Source organism: Cylas formicarius, unplaced genomic scaffold (genome assembly GCF_029955315.1).
Source record: "Cylas formicarius isolate icCylForm1 unplaced genomic scaffold, icCylForm1.1 PGA_scaffold_5__7_contigs__length_24384050, whole genome shotgun sequence".
NCBI lineage: Eukaryota > Metazoa > Arthropoda > Insecta > Coleoptera > Brentidae > Cylas > Cylas formicarius.
Genome location: NW_026844341.1, coordinates 16,113,869 through 16,131,072, shown reverse-complemented (window position 1 = coordinate 16,131,072; position 17,204 = coordinate 16,113,869). Strand labels below are relative to the sequence as shown.

The 17,204-nt window shown below is 38.2% G+C and overlaps 1 protein-coding gene across 5 annotated transcripts in view; it reads right to left on the bottom strand.

Moving 5' to 3' along the window:
- LOC132701726 (protein sickie) overlaps positions 1 to 17,204 on the bottom strand; it is a 109,797-nt gene that overhangs the window by 3,921 nt on the left and 88,672 nt on the right. For 4 of the 5 annotated variants that reach the window (XM_060669877.1, XM_060669875.1, XM_060669879.1 and 1 more), the window contains 8 exons: positions 13,906 to 14,039; positions 13,595 to 13,840; positions 13,430 to 13,540; positions 10,544 to 10,778; positions 10,330 to 10,473; positions 9,087 to 9,116; positions 6,851 to 7,047; positions 6,649 to 6,800 (listed from right to left, as the gene is read on the bottom strand). In XM_060669877.1, coding sequence (XP_060525860.1) covers positions 6,649 to 6,800; positions 6,851 to 7,047; positions 9,087 to 9,116; positions 10,330 to 10,473; positions 10,544 to 10,778; positions 13,430 to 13,540; positions 13,595 to 13,840; positions 13,906 to 14,039 — 1,249 coding nt within the window. The remainder of the gene's footprint in view (positions 1 to 6,648; positions 6,801 to 6,850; positions 7,048 to 9,086; positions 9,117 to 10,329; positions 10,474 to 10,543; positions 10,779 to 13,429; positions 13,541 to 13,594; positions 13,841 to 13,905; positions 14,040 to 17,204) is intronic. The other variant, XM_060669876.1, reaches the window with a different exon arrangement.

The following is a 17,204-nucleotide window of genomic DNA, read 5'->3' as shown; positions in this document are numbered from 1 at the left end:
TAGTTAACCTCTGGATATTATGTAAAAAAATTCTTTTTAAGTATGTCTCCACAAACACCCGCATCCCTTTTCACGTCTACATTTAGAAAACGATTTGAACGGTAAAGAAAAAAAATATGGACAATTCAACCTTAGCATCTTAAGCGAGTTAAATCTAGTATTGCTTTTTGGCGTATTCATTATGAACTTACGTCTTGGCATTTACATTTTACAATTTTAATTAAAAAATATCTGCCATATATAATATAATCATCACAAAACACATTAAAACATTTTAAAAAAAATCACATATCGGAAGGATAAGAAAAAATCAAAAAATTATACCTAAAAAGCGACATGACGATTGTTTATCAGTTCACTAAAAATATTCAAGGTAATTTATTTTACAAAATGTGGAGGCGCGACATCTGCCGCACAAAAGCGGAACGCAATCGCGCATAATACCAACTTCGAATACCAGATAGCGCGGCAATCGAAACGGAAAACCGTCCCTTATTCCCAAAAATTCGTATAAAATCGAGACGCGTTCGGTATCGGGGCCGCGGGAAATATTTGCGCGGCTCATATTTATCGAAACCCACGCGTACCAAAATCCGGGATCAATTTTTTTCAATTCCCTCGTTAATTTATTCCGTTACGCCTAGGCCGCTCGAATTTCGAACAATGGATAGAACGCGTGCATACATGCGTCGACGAACCTACAAAGTTATTTAAATGCGGCAAAAAGAAATAAACAAATGGACGTACGCAGTGAATGGTTCCGAAACGTGGACGGACGAGAAGATTCAATTTGCCTAATAATAAACGCCATTAGTGGTCACGTGGTCCACCCGCACTTTTAATAAACTTAATGGCCAGACTTCCTGCATCGGGAAAATGCACCCTCACCTACGCGCGTGTTGTTCGGGCGTGTTCACGATACTTTTATTACCTGGGAGCGGCCGGGGGCGAATCACCCCCGGACATCGGAAAAACTTTTAAACGTGACGTACCGCAAACATCACTCACGGGCAGCGCCTGCTTTTATAAAAACGCATCGATAAAAGTGCGCCCCGAAATAAATCCGCAATCATAGGCAACCAGTTATATTCGACGTTTTTTTAAACGCAAAAGCTTTGGCGCATCTGCGTACGGTGGTTTGCCGGCGAATTTTTATGGTCTACTATTTTGTTTAAATATTTTACATCGGTGATCTTGAGCTTGGCCATACAATATAACATAACCCTAAATAAAAATAAATTGCAGTTTCGAGTTGAATGAGTGCCGAAGTGTTTAGGAGTACCGCTTTGGAATGGGACAACGGAGCCACTGTTTCAAGTGAAATTAAACGAAACGGGACGACACAAAACGCGCCGCCGCCGCCGTATTCGTTGCGTAATTTGCGAACAGAGTAGAGGACGGATGTCGCCGTTAAAAATCGCGCGTCGTGATGTCACGGTCAAAAATATACAAATATTTCTCAATTCGAATTTACATTCACGAAACCGGCTCTTTAAACGTAATTATATGTCCCGAACAGCAGACGAAGCTCAAAGCTAAAAGAAGATAACACCTCGCCGACATCGCATCAAAAGCTTTATATATCCGATTGTCTCATTTTAAAAAACGCTCTAATTATTGCAGCCTTAGTATCGGCTAGTCCGAATAAAACTTTATTTCGCTTTCTGTATAAATAAATATTTTAAAAAACGCTCTCCCGAATTTTGAACATTTAAGTGGCGCAGTCGGAACGATTTTCTAAGTGGTGGACACTTAACCAGAATCTTTCGGGAGTTTCTGCGAAATCGCCAATCGTGGAAAGTTCGAAACTTTTGGACATTCGAATTCGGAACACTTAAACACGTGGCCGTTTTTAAAAAAAACACCGATAACGGTGTATATACGAGGCGCGTCGGAAATCAACGTTTCCGCCGATACTAACGTGAAACTCCAGGGTAGGGCAGGACCGGTACCGGCTTCTTCTCGTCGCCAGCTCCCACCAGGGCACCGCGGGGGTACCGTTTCGCGGGTTCCCGATTCGGGGGTCCTCCGGGACGCTGGCCAGGGACGGCGGCCGCGGCGCCGCCCCCCTTCTCCTGCGGACGGTCGCGAAACCGTCGTAGACGCTCGACACGGGGGTAGCGCAGTGCAGCATCGCATCTGCCCGCGCATTTGCAAATTATTTATCCTACGCCCCTGGACGATTTCGTTAACCTAACCGAAAGTAACGTTTTTTTTTTAGTACGCCCGGTAGTGCGTACCGATTTTTTTCAACGCCCGCGATAAACAATGGCGAGCAGCTCGGAATACTGAGCGGCCGCTTTACCGTTTTTCGCTCGAATGGGAAACGACCTCTCGGTGGCACTTTGAGCGTTTCCGCGGAAACGATGAGTCGCGTTATGGCCGCATTGGCGTCCGCGGAAAAATCCCGCAAATTAACGTGTCACCTAATATACCGTGCGTTCAGAAAAACGTTCCTCTAATTTCTAGGGAAAATTGAGTATTTATAAAAAATGTGTGTATTGCAAAAGGCTTTCTTCGAAGGGACAAAAGGGGCTACAAAAAAATATGTTTCTGAAACGTTGTAAAATGATGGGATAATTTTAAAATTTTAACCAAAAATTATATTGCCATTTGCACGTTTGCCTTAAAAAAAGGTTTTTTTAAAGTCATGTTTTGGTGTTATTTTTCATTCAATTCAATATTTCTTCTGAAAAAATTGGTAATATGTAAAAAAAATCAATTAGAAGTTTTGGGTAAACTTTGAATCTGGAATAGAACATACACAGGATGTTCCATAAGCAATTGCAAAATTTCCATGCGAGTTGACCGTTGCTTGATACGCGCATTAGCGATATCGGGCCCCTCGATCGATCTAATTAATTTAAATGGTGCTATTGCGAAATCCGATACCGCCAGGCCCGCGTACAGTTGACAATGGGCAATTATTTTTTCTTTCCTACCTACCCCGCCCCCCATTTCAGGGCTGCATATATTTTAAGCTCGGTAGACACGACGCAATTTCTGTATGTATTTTTTTATATAAATATTACAATAGCGAGAAATTTGACCGGTTAACAAACGATATGTCTACTTTTTTCCCTTTGTGCGTGAAAATCGTGTTTGTTTTCGTAAACTTATAACGTAAACATCGAAGAATAATGGAAATAAAGTAGAAATCACAAACGTTTAAGAAGCAAATGAGGATTTCGTTTTCAGCTAATGCTTTTGCTAAATTGCATAGAAATTATTTTTAGAGAATATAAAAATTAATATAACAATTAAAATTAGATTGGATTTTATTCAGCACTTTACCTCGTTTCTCTAGCGTTTAGTTTTAGGATTATGATTTTTTTACAAGGTAATTACATTTTTGCATAAAGCTTGATATTTATTAAAATTAAAAATGTAGCAAAAACGGCAGGTGCTACATTTCGAACTGAAAGATTTATATATCCCTCAAAATGCTATTTGTTCCATTTCGCCTCGAGTAGTTTTTGATTCTATTAAAAAATCTTATTTTGGTACCGTCCAAACTATATACCCCTGAAAAACTTCAGCCTCCCACGTTTGTAAATAAACGAAATAAAAAAATTTAAAAAAATTGAATATTGTAATTTTCAATGTTATTTTAGTTTAGTTTTAGTTAAACTTTATAATAATTATAATAAATATTTTAAATCCGGTTCAGTGCTAGTATTTATGTGTCTAAAACTATGTTTATACTAAGTGCCAATATTTAAAAAACTACAGTTACAAAATACCACCGAAATAATCACGCCTATTTTCCATTGCATCGGGTCTACCGGGCTTTAAATCGTAATTATCGAACATCTCAAAAATAAAACCGACGGCCTTGGCCATTATCTTTTTTCTTTGATACGCATCGACGTAGTAAAAACAAACGTAATTGGGATTATGTCGCCAATTGAACCCGTCGTCAAAGTTCAATGCGCAGTAAATTGGGCGCGATGATGTCTCAACGTCGTTATACAAATTCGGTGACGTTTTTATCTGTCGGGCGAATAAAAAAATGAAAATTCGTCTGGAATAAATTCCGACTTATGCTAATCGACTACGCGGCAACAACATCGAAACGTATAATATCAAACGGGCGATCGAGACCAAAAAAGAATTCAAGTATTTTCAAATGTCAAATTAAAAACAATCGACAACGAGATTTCGTTTTATAACGCGGCAACTGAGACGCGGCTCGAATGTTTTCAAACAAAAAATTGATGTTGGTCGTTCCCAATTCGATCGACATCAAAATAAAATTACGCGCACCAGATACTACGTCAACATTTCATTTTTTTTTTGTAAATTAATCCACAACACTTTGCACGAAATCACCACACGAGAACATTACCCCGGTACTCGCGCACGCTCACGAACCACATCACGATCGCATACTGACTGACCGTCCGAGCAGACGCGCGTTTGTTTTGGTTTTCGTCTGGCCGTCGGGTCAGTCCGGCGCGACGCCGACGCCCGATCGGAAGAGCCAAACCTCTCGCAAATGGCCAATAACTCACAATTGGATAGGATAACGACAAAATGTCCCAAAAGAAGGAGAATTTTTTATACAATTTAAGAGAGAATCGATTTGAGCAACTGCTTGAGGCTGACGGCAGAAATTAATCTGGAAAGATCTTTTAAAGCTATGGTTAGGCATAGAATTACATCGTTGATAATATTATTTAAACTTCTTCGGGATTGGTGGACAAAACCAAATGAAACTTCACTCAAGTTGCAGTTGCAGTTCAGCTCTGAATAAAGCCAACGTCAGCAAGTTCTATAGATCAATAATAGACGCAGAAGATTTGTAAAACTGTGGAAGTGTCCATGAAAAATTAACCCAACTTAAAGATGAACCTATCACAGATCAAAAAGAAATGAACAAACCGCATACTGCAAAAAACATGAGAAAGTCTCCTAGAGAAGTACTTCGTTTTATAACAAAATTAAATTTGCTCCTAATTTATGAACAGCCATCCGGAACCCTATAATACCTCCACTGTAGCTGCAGAAGAAAGAAGTTTCTCAAAAGTAAAACAGACCAAGACTTAACTACGTATCGCAATTACACAAAATTGACTTTGTGGTCTTGCCATTAGAATGTGTGAGAAAATCATAAACGGAATTGATGAAATTAAAGTAAGAAAAAAACATTTCTTTCAGGTAACACATTTTTTTGGAGTGACCAATGTCGGTAGAAATGTTCGTTCGTTCTTTCTTTCCTTAAAAATAAAGCTTTTTATAAATTTTTTCTGTAGTTTTTTTAACATACCTATTTCTTATATATAAAACAAATATAGTTAGGCTCAAGAGTCACATTATAGCTTAAATCTTCAGAAACGATATCATAAAACACATGTTTATTTAAATTTAATTGTTAGGCATATACAGGGTGTCCGAAATAAGGTTTCCTAACCCCTTAACTCAGATAATCTACGGAACGTAGAAAAAAAATGCAATAGAGTTGCATCGTTTCATTTAGATTTTTTTATTTTTATGTCATCTGGGTTAGACCCCAGGTTTCTTATTTTAAATAGAACACCCTTACATTATTACATTTTTGGATTTTGCGAAAATGTTAAATGTCAAAACTATTGCAAGATATGTGGATATTTTGGATGTGAATTAAAAACGTAACAAGGCAATCTTTTTGAAATGGAAACTCCCTATTATCAAATTAAAGCTAATTAAAACTTGGGGCAATTTTCTCGCACACTGCTGACTCGATTTAGATATTTATTTTTTTAAACTGTTGCTAAAATAGTCTGAAACGATATCATGAAAAACACTTTTATTTTTTACCGAGGGAAGGTATTCTCTGCTACTCGAGTGATACCCCATTGATTGTCGTTGATGGTTGATGGAAAAAAATGGCTATATTATAGTCTACTGTCACTTAATTTAGACAAAACCCAATTCCAAAGCTGGTGCTGCTTGCAAAGATTAACAACTCATATTTTTGATTGCTCAAATTCTACCAAAAATGGGATGTAAAAAATTCACATTTTATTCCATAAATTTTATATATTTCGCCAAAGTCAAAGAAAATATAAATCTTTAGTAGAATCAATTTTATCCCATGGTATATATGTTTGGGGTGCTTCGACCTCTAGCAACACAAACTATATCCTATATCCTTAACAGAATACAAAAAGGCTCTTATAATATCATTTACAAATCATCTGGATTCCTCCTGTATCGGTTATTCATAAATCGAACTTGCTGACGTTTCGTCAATCATCCTGTTGTCTTTTCTGAAGAAGGCGAAACGTCAGCAAGTTCGATTTATGGATAACCGAGTTAGATTTGTAAATAATATTTCCTGAACTTAAACAAGATGCTTTGTTGTGCGGCAAAATTTATCCAGAAGCGACGCGTGTTTACAAATAGCGAGGCGCATGGGACGATCAAAATTTTAGATAACCCTTGTCGAAGTCCGATTTTTTAAAGTATTTTGCAATAAAATCGCCATAATAATAAAACCTCGAAATTGAGCCCCGAAATGTAAATGCAGACGCGCCTGCCATCTATCGTATGATAGCCAGTTTTCGAACGCCGCTAAAAATCCGCATCGCGCGCCATCTATCGGACAGTAGCCACAGTTTTTCTCGCAAAGATAAAGTGAAAAAAAAAGAAAGAAAATGGACTCACGTTGGTGCTGAGTTGCGACGTGAGTGTATGAACCTTCTCCTGCGCCTCGGTTAGCTCGCGGCGCAGCTTCCTGATCTCGTGAGCCTGCTTCTCCTCCGCCGACGAGTACAGGCTGGAGGCGGTCGACACGAGGCTGATCGACGAGCCATGTACTGCAACGCCCCCACGTTAAATTTAGCTGTTTACCGCCCCCAAGTCTTACCGTCGTCGTTTTTGGGCCGCGGGACGGCGGCGGAGTGGGTCGGCGACAGCGGGAAAGTCCTCGCGGTGCCGGGGGCGGGACTGGTCGGCTGCGACCAGTGGCTCAGGCTTCCGACCGGTAGGCAATAGTAGGGCTCAATTTCGGGTTCCGTGTTGCGGTGAAGCATCGACGGGTACAACTTCTCCGACTTGGTGGATCTGGGGCCGGGAAAGACACACATATTTAATGTCGAGACCCGAAAACGCCAAATTTGCCGCCATTTTGTTCGCGCCCCCATCAACGCGCTGTGGGTAAATCTCATAATTTAGCATCCAAAACTTCAACGGTGCAATTTAAAATATGATTTAAAATATTTAAACACTTATTGAAATAGGCGCGCTACATAAATCGAACTAGAATTAACTACAACTGAATTACAGAATAAATTTGATTTTTCACACACACCCGGACACAAAAATTCATAACTCAAATCGCCCCCGCACACACAAAGTGGTCGCCTTTTAATCTTTTATGCACAGACTACTTAACATACCACTTTTCACAGAAAATTTTGAAAACAACGGTTATGAACCCTCTTTGAGATAGATAAGATTATAATTAAAAGTTTCAAATAACCCTGAACTCTATCTATCCCATATTAAACACCGAACCCAAACTTTATAGCACAATAAAATACATAGGAGACTCTAGCAAGAAAATTTCGAAACATCTATTGCGAAAAACTCAAAAATCCGGAGTCTACAAGTTGAAATGTGGATCATGTCTCAAAATTCATATCGGACAAACAGGTGGAACATTTAAGAAATGCATTAACGAATATAAAAGAGCGCATAAAAATAAAAGTTCATTTAGATTCAGAAATGCATAAGTTTGATAAGAATTTTAATCCTTTACATGATGAAACAAAAAGCAAAGGACGAAATTTGTTGGAAGCTATGGATATTAATAGAATGAGATATTCGAATCTATTACTTAATGACCAATTGGATTTAAACGCGTGTACATTGTTAAATCTAAATTTATGACCCTACACCCCTGATTAAGAATCTATTACTACCTCATTATATATATATATATATATATATATATATATATATATATATATATATATATATATATATATATATATATATATATATATATATATATATATATACATACATACATATAAAATAAAATAGCTTTTTTAACCTTCATGGGTTGTTTTAATCAGTGTATTGACCTTTTGTATAAACATGGCAAGAGGTACATTTTAGCTTACAATTTGCACAGCAAAGAGCAACGGAATGTCTCAAAAAAGCAAAACTCGACAGCAAACCAACATTTGAGCGCCAGGAGACCGGGTAGTAGTCAGTCTATCATAATTTTACAAAAAAAAAAACCAACCATTACATTACAGCATAAAATAGCGAAACTTTACAGTGCGACCAGCGCCCCTACATATTATGTGAAAAAAATCAATCCCAACTGTTAAAGCCAAGTTTTCATGCTGATATCACAAAAAGTGGAATGTATGAGCAACATTTTTCTAAAGCACATTTGATTCAATATCATTATTTTAACGAGTTTAATATTACGCACAAGTATAATTTAAGACCGCATCAAGGAGGATAAGGCACATTGATAAAAATTTGAAAAAATATTATATTGTGGAATATCGCTTTACGCACCAAAAAATCAGAAAACACAATACATTTACAAAAAAAAGCAAAAATATCTAGAGATTAGGAAAGGCGCGACAAAAATTATACCTAAAAAGTGATTTCAGACGATAGACCGACCTCATTAGAGATGAACAATCCATTCTATGCACAGCCCTCGACGCAAGTCGGCAATGGGCGAGTGACTTTCGCAGTCGTGCCTATCGAGATACGTGAAAACAAGACATTCTATGGTAGTCACATTCTAAAATCTCACTATTTTACGCCATAACTTTCATGATTGGTCTGGTTTTTGGAAAATTATGATATAGCGACGACTACCCGCTTGTTATTAATGTTTTATATGAAATGATTTTACATTATTTAAATTTTATAATTTTTGGGTGCTAATTTAAAAGATTTGTCCACGGTGCGATGGCCCGATTCCTGGAGCGCGATTGTGTAGGTGTGTGTATTGTGTGCGCGCGCGAACGAGTAAACTAGTGCGTGCGCGCGTGCGGAATCGGGCCCGTCCAGGCCGGAATAAAAAGCACACACTAAAGCGCGGGACGACACGAAGCGGCCGTTGTCTGTACCTGGGAAACGTCCGGTGGTCTCGGAGATGGCTATACTTGCAAAAAAGATTCGTATTTATTGTCGTACCGCCCAACCCGCGGGGTACCCTCGCACGGTGGGCCAGGGAGAGCCCAAACTATTGAAATGACCCCATAATATATTTCGTGCAATAAACGTTTTTCTTATCACGAATTAATTAAGTAGGCCTTGAAGCTTCACAAAACAAATGATTTGAGTCGTCTTGTTACCATGGAAACGTTAACAATAATTTTGTAATGTTTGTTGTCAGTGTCATTTTGTGAATGTTTTATTTATACAATTTTCTTTGTGAAAAGTGTAGTGGATTTTTTTACAAAAATTAGCTTTTGACAAAATTCAAAATGCAGGAAGCTAGTAAAGGTAAGTATTGAGACTAATTTTATGCTAAGTAAATTACTGTAAAAGCCAATTATCCTGAAAAAATTCTACATTGTTTTCAGTCATATTATAAGAAGAATAGCCAAAAAAAAGTATCTTTGTAATTTATTAAGTAATATGTTACAGTTTTAGCATAATTTCGGGATATGTATCAAACTAACATGTTGTGGTGCTCCATTTTATAAAAATAATTTTTAAAGAACTTACCGGGTGGGCAAAAAAAAACCGGAGAAAAATGGTTTTCGTTTTAAGTTTTGACCTATTAATATAAAAATTTGTTTTCTTTTTTCTACAGAGCGATAAGTGTAACTTAAATTTGATTTTGTTTACTATGCGTAGTCATGCTCTTTTGACACTAAATACAAAACAAAACTTTAAATGAACGCTCTTATTGCAAAGCAATGGTTTAAGTCTATAGAACTATGGGCTAACGCAAAAATTGTATAAAAACCTTGTTATTGTTTTTGAATTTTGAAAATATTTTGAAAAAAAAAACAAAAATAAAATTTTGCTTTAATCTGTATTAAATATATAACTTTTTTGTCTGTTAAATTGTTACTGTTGGTACACCCCGCATTATTTTTTTCTATTTACTTCTACTTACTATATAATTATAGAAATGTTTCTACATTTCGTGTAGTTTTCATGGTTTAATTTAAAACTCCCCTGTACCCTGTACAGTAATTATATTGTATTAAAGTTTGATGTGCGTAATAATTTTTTCTTATTATTGTTGTGTTTTTATTAATATTAAGTACAATTTATTGGTATTACAAAAAAAAAGAAACAGTCAAACACGTAGGGTTTCCCTGGCCCGCTGTGCCTCGACTCTACCCCCACGCTCACCTGATACTGTTGCTCCTGCTGAGACGCGACGGCGAGTCCCGTAGGAGACGCGCGTGCGTCAAGCTGCTCCGGTGTCCCGGCAAGCTGCTCAGACTCTCCATGCTGTCCGTTTCGGAGAGGCGGGGCGCCACTGAGTACGTGTTACTATGGCCCGGAAAAAAAAAAACGATAGTGAAGCCTCCGCCACCGGAACATTAATAAAATAAGTATTCACCTGTGGCGGAGCCAGGGGGCGGCGTATGGGCTGGTGTTCTCGATCGCTTGCGTGTCGCTGAGGGAACCGTCGCTCACCTTGGGCCGCATCTGCCGCATGACGAGCCCGTAGCCCTGTCCCGCCTCCTTGGGCAGGCTCTGCGAGCCGAGCATCAGCCGTTCCCGTACCGACTGCGAGAGTTGATTGGCGGTGCCGCCCGTCAGCGAGTAACTCTTGAATTGGGGCGGGCTCGACTCTGCGAGATTTTAATATTTAAACATCCTGTACACGTCTCTACATTTTCATGCGGAGAAATTTGCATACGTTTTCGTAAAACTAAAAATTGGTGTTTAAGATGTAGGGTATTTTTGAAAGTAAGTAAAAAGTAAGGCTACTTTTGTAATTGGACGGGCTACGTATATTCCATCTTCAATATATTTTTTTTGTTATGTTGGTATTGTTCGAGCAAAAATATTGTGTAGTTATTGCTTTGACGTTTTAAGTATTTTACAGTACCTTAACCGCAGACCTTCGTAAATTTGATTAATCATTGATGCTGCGGGGTATTTTCGAATAATATAAATTGCAACGGAGGTATTTGAATGTGATCCTTCCAGTAAGTACGTATTTACATTCCTGATTCTCGAGTTTTCACCTTGCGAGGCTGTTTTCACTGGATAGTTCGAAAGGTATGGGTAAGTACCTATACTCTATTTATCTTACAGGTATGTTTGAAAGTAATCATTTTTGTCTTGTGTGTCGATGAACAACATTCTTCTTTTTGTATTTTTGTGTCTTCTACATAGTTCTTCGATTTGTAAACAACAATAGTCCTTTTTAAGACTATAGATTACAAAACAAAACGGACATAAAATCTTGGATTACACATTGTATATTTAACCCGATTGAGATGATCGGGTCCGAGTTGGAAGCGCATATAAGAAGAAATAACACTTCATCAAAATTTAGTGATAGTACCATTAACGTAACTCGGCCAGAGGTAGCTAAAACATCAGTACAAAGCTGATCTAAATATGAAGAACGAGTAATAAAAGAAGACAATATTTATCGAGAACGACTAGTGGCCGAATTGATCATTGAACTAGGTGGCGACAGCGATAGTGACTATTTTTTAAGTGACCGATACTTTATTATTATATGAATATATTTTCTATGTAGAAATGTAATGAAATAGAACGTAAGAAATTGTTAGTTTGTACTAATTTTTTACGTACATGTTTCAACAATTGCTGTGCGAAAACATTGAAAACATATTAATATCCCGCTTGTCAGTGTAGGTAGATAAATTCCTAGGACTGCCCTGGAATGTTTACGGGTAAGGGTCTGCTCGGCAGGGTGTTCCGTAAAGGGCTGCGGTTTTGGAGTAATAAACAGTAGGCAAAGTTGACCACCACAGGGTCCGTTGTAAAAACACTACATTTCTGGTCAAGGTATACCCATGTTCCTAATATATGTTCACAGTTTCAACCAGTTTGCACACCTACTTTTTTTTGTGAAAAAACAATTTGCATAAAATTTGAACGGAATACAGTGCTGCAAAACATAAATATTGACAGCGGTATATGGCGAGTCTACTTAGAGCAAAAAAAATGTTTATAAATGGTACAAGTTGTTCCAAGATGGCCGAGAAGACGCTGACGACGAACGTCGTTCTGGACACCCCAGCACGTCAATAACTGATGAAAGCGTTGAAAAAGTGAAACAATTGGTGTTAAAAAATCGTAGAATCACTGAATCACTGCATCAATGCTTAATAAAATTTAAAGTGGTCCATTTACGTCTCAAATAAAAACTTAAAAGTTTCTAGAAATATTCGTTACGGTCCATCTCGTATAATAACTGCGTTTGGTGAGATTAGTCGTCATTATGCAATTAAATTTCTTATTCAAATGCCAAAACTTTGTATAAATATTCCAAATACGTTTCGTAGTGTGTGTGGTTCTTTGGTGACCAAGAAATTTAGACATAAAATTATAAAAGTAAACATTGGCGATCAAGACAAATAGCTTTAAATAAAAATGGAGCATGGTTTAAATACCTACGTCGAAAATTTTCCGATCTCTCAGAGGGAAAATTAAAGAAAGCAATTTTTGTAGGTTCTCGGATAAAGAGACTAATAGGATATAAAGACTATGTGAATGTGACTTTACTGATGTCATAAACTGTATTCTAGGAAACGACAAATATTCAAAATAAATGAGGATGAAATGGGATACAATAAAACTTTACTTTTTACCCTCACATCTGGACAATTTTCTGGAAAATCTTGGTGCCGTGAGTGCGGAGAACGATGGTATGGTGGTTATTTAAAAGTAATATTCCAAAAATTTAAAAAAAATGTTTGAGACTCTATTATTTAATTTAGATTTTCTTATTTGCCTTTTGTTCTTGTATGTTTAAATCAAACGTTAACGTCGTAGAGGGAAATGCTTATCAGATTTAAATTTAGGAGGCCTAAATTATACAGAATCAAATGGCAGATTAAAACCAACGTTCAAGGGATTAAAAATTATTGGCCTGTGATTGATTCTGTTGTTTTTCAATAGACCTTTGACTTAGAAACCTGTTTAGTGTCGTCGTTTTGGTCAATCGATGTATTGACATGAAAATCTATATTAGGATAACAGGTTTGTGCTTGTGACGTATACGAAGAGAGGGACAACAGTTTTTTAAACCAAATTTACTCTAAACATACAATAAAGAGAAAATAAATTGACGTACAGACATACAGAATATCAGCATTTAATGTTGGTTTGTCATGTTTTATTTTTACAGCACAGTGAAGAAGTCCCAGAACTGCTTGAAAATATTCCATTAACTCTAGACTGTTAAGGAAATTTCTTGATAAGAACTAGGTACAAAATAAAGTTATGCTTAGTTACTCACTGTGGGACTGCTGGAGATCGCTCGAGCAAGTTTGGGTGCCGCCCGAGACTTTAACCTTGGTCCTGGGCACCGCCGATACGGAAGCGGTCTTCCCCGCGTGATTCTGCACGACTGTAAATTATTTTTTTGTAGAAAAAATGACGAGGAGGTACTTTGCCACTTTACTTTGCATCGGGGGCCCGGTACCATTGGTGTTCGTCGCGCCGTTCCGCTTAACGTAACCGAAACTCTGGGGCACGCCCCGCACCCCCTTGCCGCCGGACTTGTCTTTGCCGCCGTGCGGACTGCCCCGCCTCTCCCTGCGGCCGGAGGTGGGACTGCCGGGCGCGGGCGGCGGCGGACTTCCCACCCCCGGCGAGTCGGTGTACCGCTTCCATTGCTGGCCGTTGCTGCCGTGTTTCGACTCAGGGCCTTCCGAAAGAAAAAAATAATTAAAGAAGAAACATCTCCCTAACCTAGATGCCTGGCTGCAGTACCTTGTGGGATTCCGTTTCTCGACGACGCCGACGATTTCGAGACGGAACGGGGAGCCGGCGGGGGCGGGGGCGAGTCGCGCGCAGACTCCCCGCCCCTTCTGGAGGTTTGCTCGGTCAACACCGTGAGGCCGGTCCTGGAAAATGAAAACGTCTATGTGCAGTTTATATATATTGTTACTAAAAGTACTGGTTCAAATCTGTGAACGTAGGGGAGGGTGGTCTCCCTGGGGCAATGAGGTCCACCTAAAAATTAACCAAAATTTTTTTTCGTTATTATAATTATAGATTTTGATTTTTTGGACATTTTTGGCCCTGTGCGTAATACCAAGGTGAAAATGGACCGCTTAAACATTCTAAAATAAGCTATTCCGTATTATTGTAACCCAATCATAATTAATTTAAAGTGTTCTTTTTCGGATAATCTTATGAAATATCAATAACATTTATTTTAATCAATAGAAAAATAGTTAATTATTAGTATTTTTTTTATTACATTCTTTTTAATAAATAATTAGAATTATTATATATAAAAGAAAAAGAAAACGTCGATGTAGCGTCTTTCTTTGCTTCCCTTCATGTCTTAAAACGGTAATGCTTATATGTATTGTTACTAAAGTACTGGCTCAAATCTTTGAGTCTAGAGAGGATGGGGGGGGGGGGCAACGCGGCCCCCTGGGGCAAGAAGACCCACCTTAAAATTAACCAAAAAACTTTTTTTTTCGCTACTATAATTATAAATTCTGGTTATTTGTACATTTTTGGCCCTTTGCGTAACGCCAGGGGTAATATTGGCCGCTTAAACATTGTAAAAAAACTAACCAAAACTATTCCATATTAATATAACCGAATCATAATTAATTTATTGAAAGTGTTATTTTTTGGATAATTCTAAGGATTTAGCCTAAAGCTGGAGCTTTCGAAAATCTTATTAAATACCATAGAAAAATAGTTACTAATTAGTATTGTTTTATTACATATTTTTGAATAAATAGTTATAATTATTATATATACCATTATAAATAGGGAAGCTAAATTTCGATCGTTAGTCAAAAATAAATCGACTTGATGGTTAAAAGCCACAAAAAAGTGAAGTGGGCCTCTTGTCCCACCCACCCCTATATACATGATCTACCTACACAAAATTTGTAAAAATCTGAGTACTGAGTCATCGTAATTAGTGGAAGTATAGTTGAAATCAGAGCCGCCCTATCGGAATTTTAGAAATATGCAGAAATTAAAGATCTGTAGAAATTGAAAAAAGTGCTGTACCATAAGACGAGGGGATGGTATAATGGAAGTCTTGTTTAAAGTACTCTTAATTCGTTAAGAACCCAACCTAAAAATACATTACCTATTTTGTAATTTATTTATAACAATTTTCTTAAACAATTCAGTTTAGGAAATACAATTGTTTTGACAAATTTCGGCTTTAATATATTTCAGGATGGCTTAAATTTTGGCTGCTGAATTCTTTTATGTTAATTTGTTTTCAATTTTTTTCATAAATTTGTTTAGGTTTCGTATATTTATGTTCTGTATTTATCATATCCTAAATGTGTTCCACGATTTATATATTTTTTAAAAAGTTTAAGCAAATTACCAGGAAGATTATGTTGATGTAATTGCCCTCAAAATGCAGATTAATGAAATGAAAATTTAAACAATAATTAGTGAAATTTAGTGGTAATTTAAGCTGTACTTAGTGGGAATTTCTAATAGAAGTGATAATTTATTGTGCACGGGCATTTACTGAATTTTTCAACTTTTAATTTAAACTGTTTCGAAAAAAAAAACATTTCCTTTTAACAGGCAGCGACAAAACTGACCCTCCTTGCTTTACTTGTTGACTCATCGGCAATGGGGTGGCCCGCCGTCGTCGTTAGGGTCGCGCTCCCCCAGCCCCTCACGAGGGCAAGGCCGATCGTGACTTATCTCCCTCGTCTACAAAAAACTCAAATCGGCGAGTCTGACGACAACTGGCGGAGGTGGGGTTAGGTGAAACATGTGCTTTAAAATACCGTTTTGAAAAGAGCATTTTTTTAAATTTTTTCGTTCAACCCGTTCGAGCACAGAGGTTGTTGCACCCTCGACGTTGACGCGGCAGAACAAAAAAAAAAACAAACCCCCGAAGGCGCGATAAATGCCGTTGACGTTTTCCGCCAGCGGCCTTTTCTTTGTTTTTATTCGGCTTCCGAAGTGCGTCCGGCAGTTAAACCTTTATAGGGGGGCATAAAACGCGTCGTTAAACAAAAGCGCGCTCACATAAAACGACCCGCGCAGCGAAGGTTCGATTATCCTACCGCCGAACGTCACAAAAAAAAAACGACGAAGCAAAATCGGAAATGGAATTTTGTCCCGGATGCTTTTTTTCCAATCCAAGGTCGCCACCGAGGACGGGCGGATAATCGGCGCCCCACTGTAGCGTAGACGGCGAAAAATCGATGGCCGCAAGAAAATTCGACCGTCCTCCCGAGGCGAAACATCTGAGCGACGGTCGGCACGAAAACAATCGCCCTTACCGTGTCGTACGCGAACGCAATCGGGGCGGGATCCGTCGACGACCACCACCACCACGGAGGACACCATCGCCGTCGGCAAGCACCCGCTGATCAGCGTCTTTTGTTTGTATCTTTACGGGGGCCGCGCGGTCCGTTCCCCGCAAAAAACCAACCGCCGCGTTCGTGTTAAGGCCGATATCGGGCGTCTGGCAGCGTCCGTCACGGCCGCGTATATTGGGGGTGAGGGGATCGATCGGAGGGGCGCATGTCCCATGAGCGAACGGTCGGCGGCGACGGTTTCCGCCAAAGCGTTTATCAAATGCGAAAAAGTTCGCCCGGCGCATCCGCCTTTATTGTTGTATATTGTATACAAATATACAGAAGAGAAGAGGCGAAGTCCAGCAAAAGCTACTCCACTTAACCTCTTAAATGCTTAAATTGAAAACTAAATAGGAAGTTATAAATATATATTGATAAATTAAATATAGTATAGTAGATAGACGTAATACTAATATGGAACAATAGGAAGTTATTAAGGGTAAAAATAATAAGAATAACATTGAAAATCAAATTATTTGAGAAGTTAGCAGTTTCCACCTGAAATATTTTTTAATCGGGTATACTATTAAAAAATTATAACAGCGTTATAAGAAAATGATCTGCGGAACAAAGATAAACGATATCATGGCACTGAGAGTCAGTAGGGGTGCTTCAAAGGCACCGATTTAAGATTACGAAACTGTGATTTAGCTCGTAAGTAGGACGGATTGGATGTGCTAATAATTTGGAAAACCATAGACG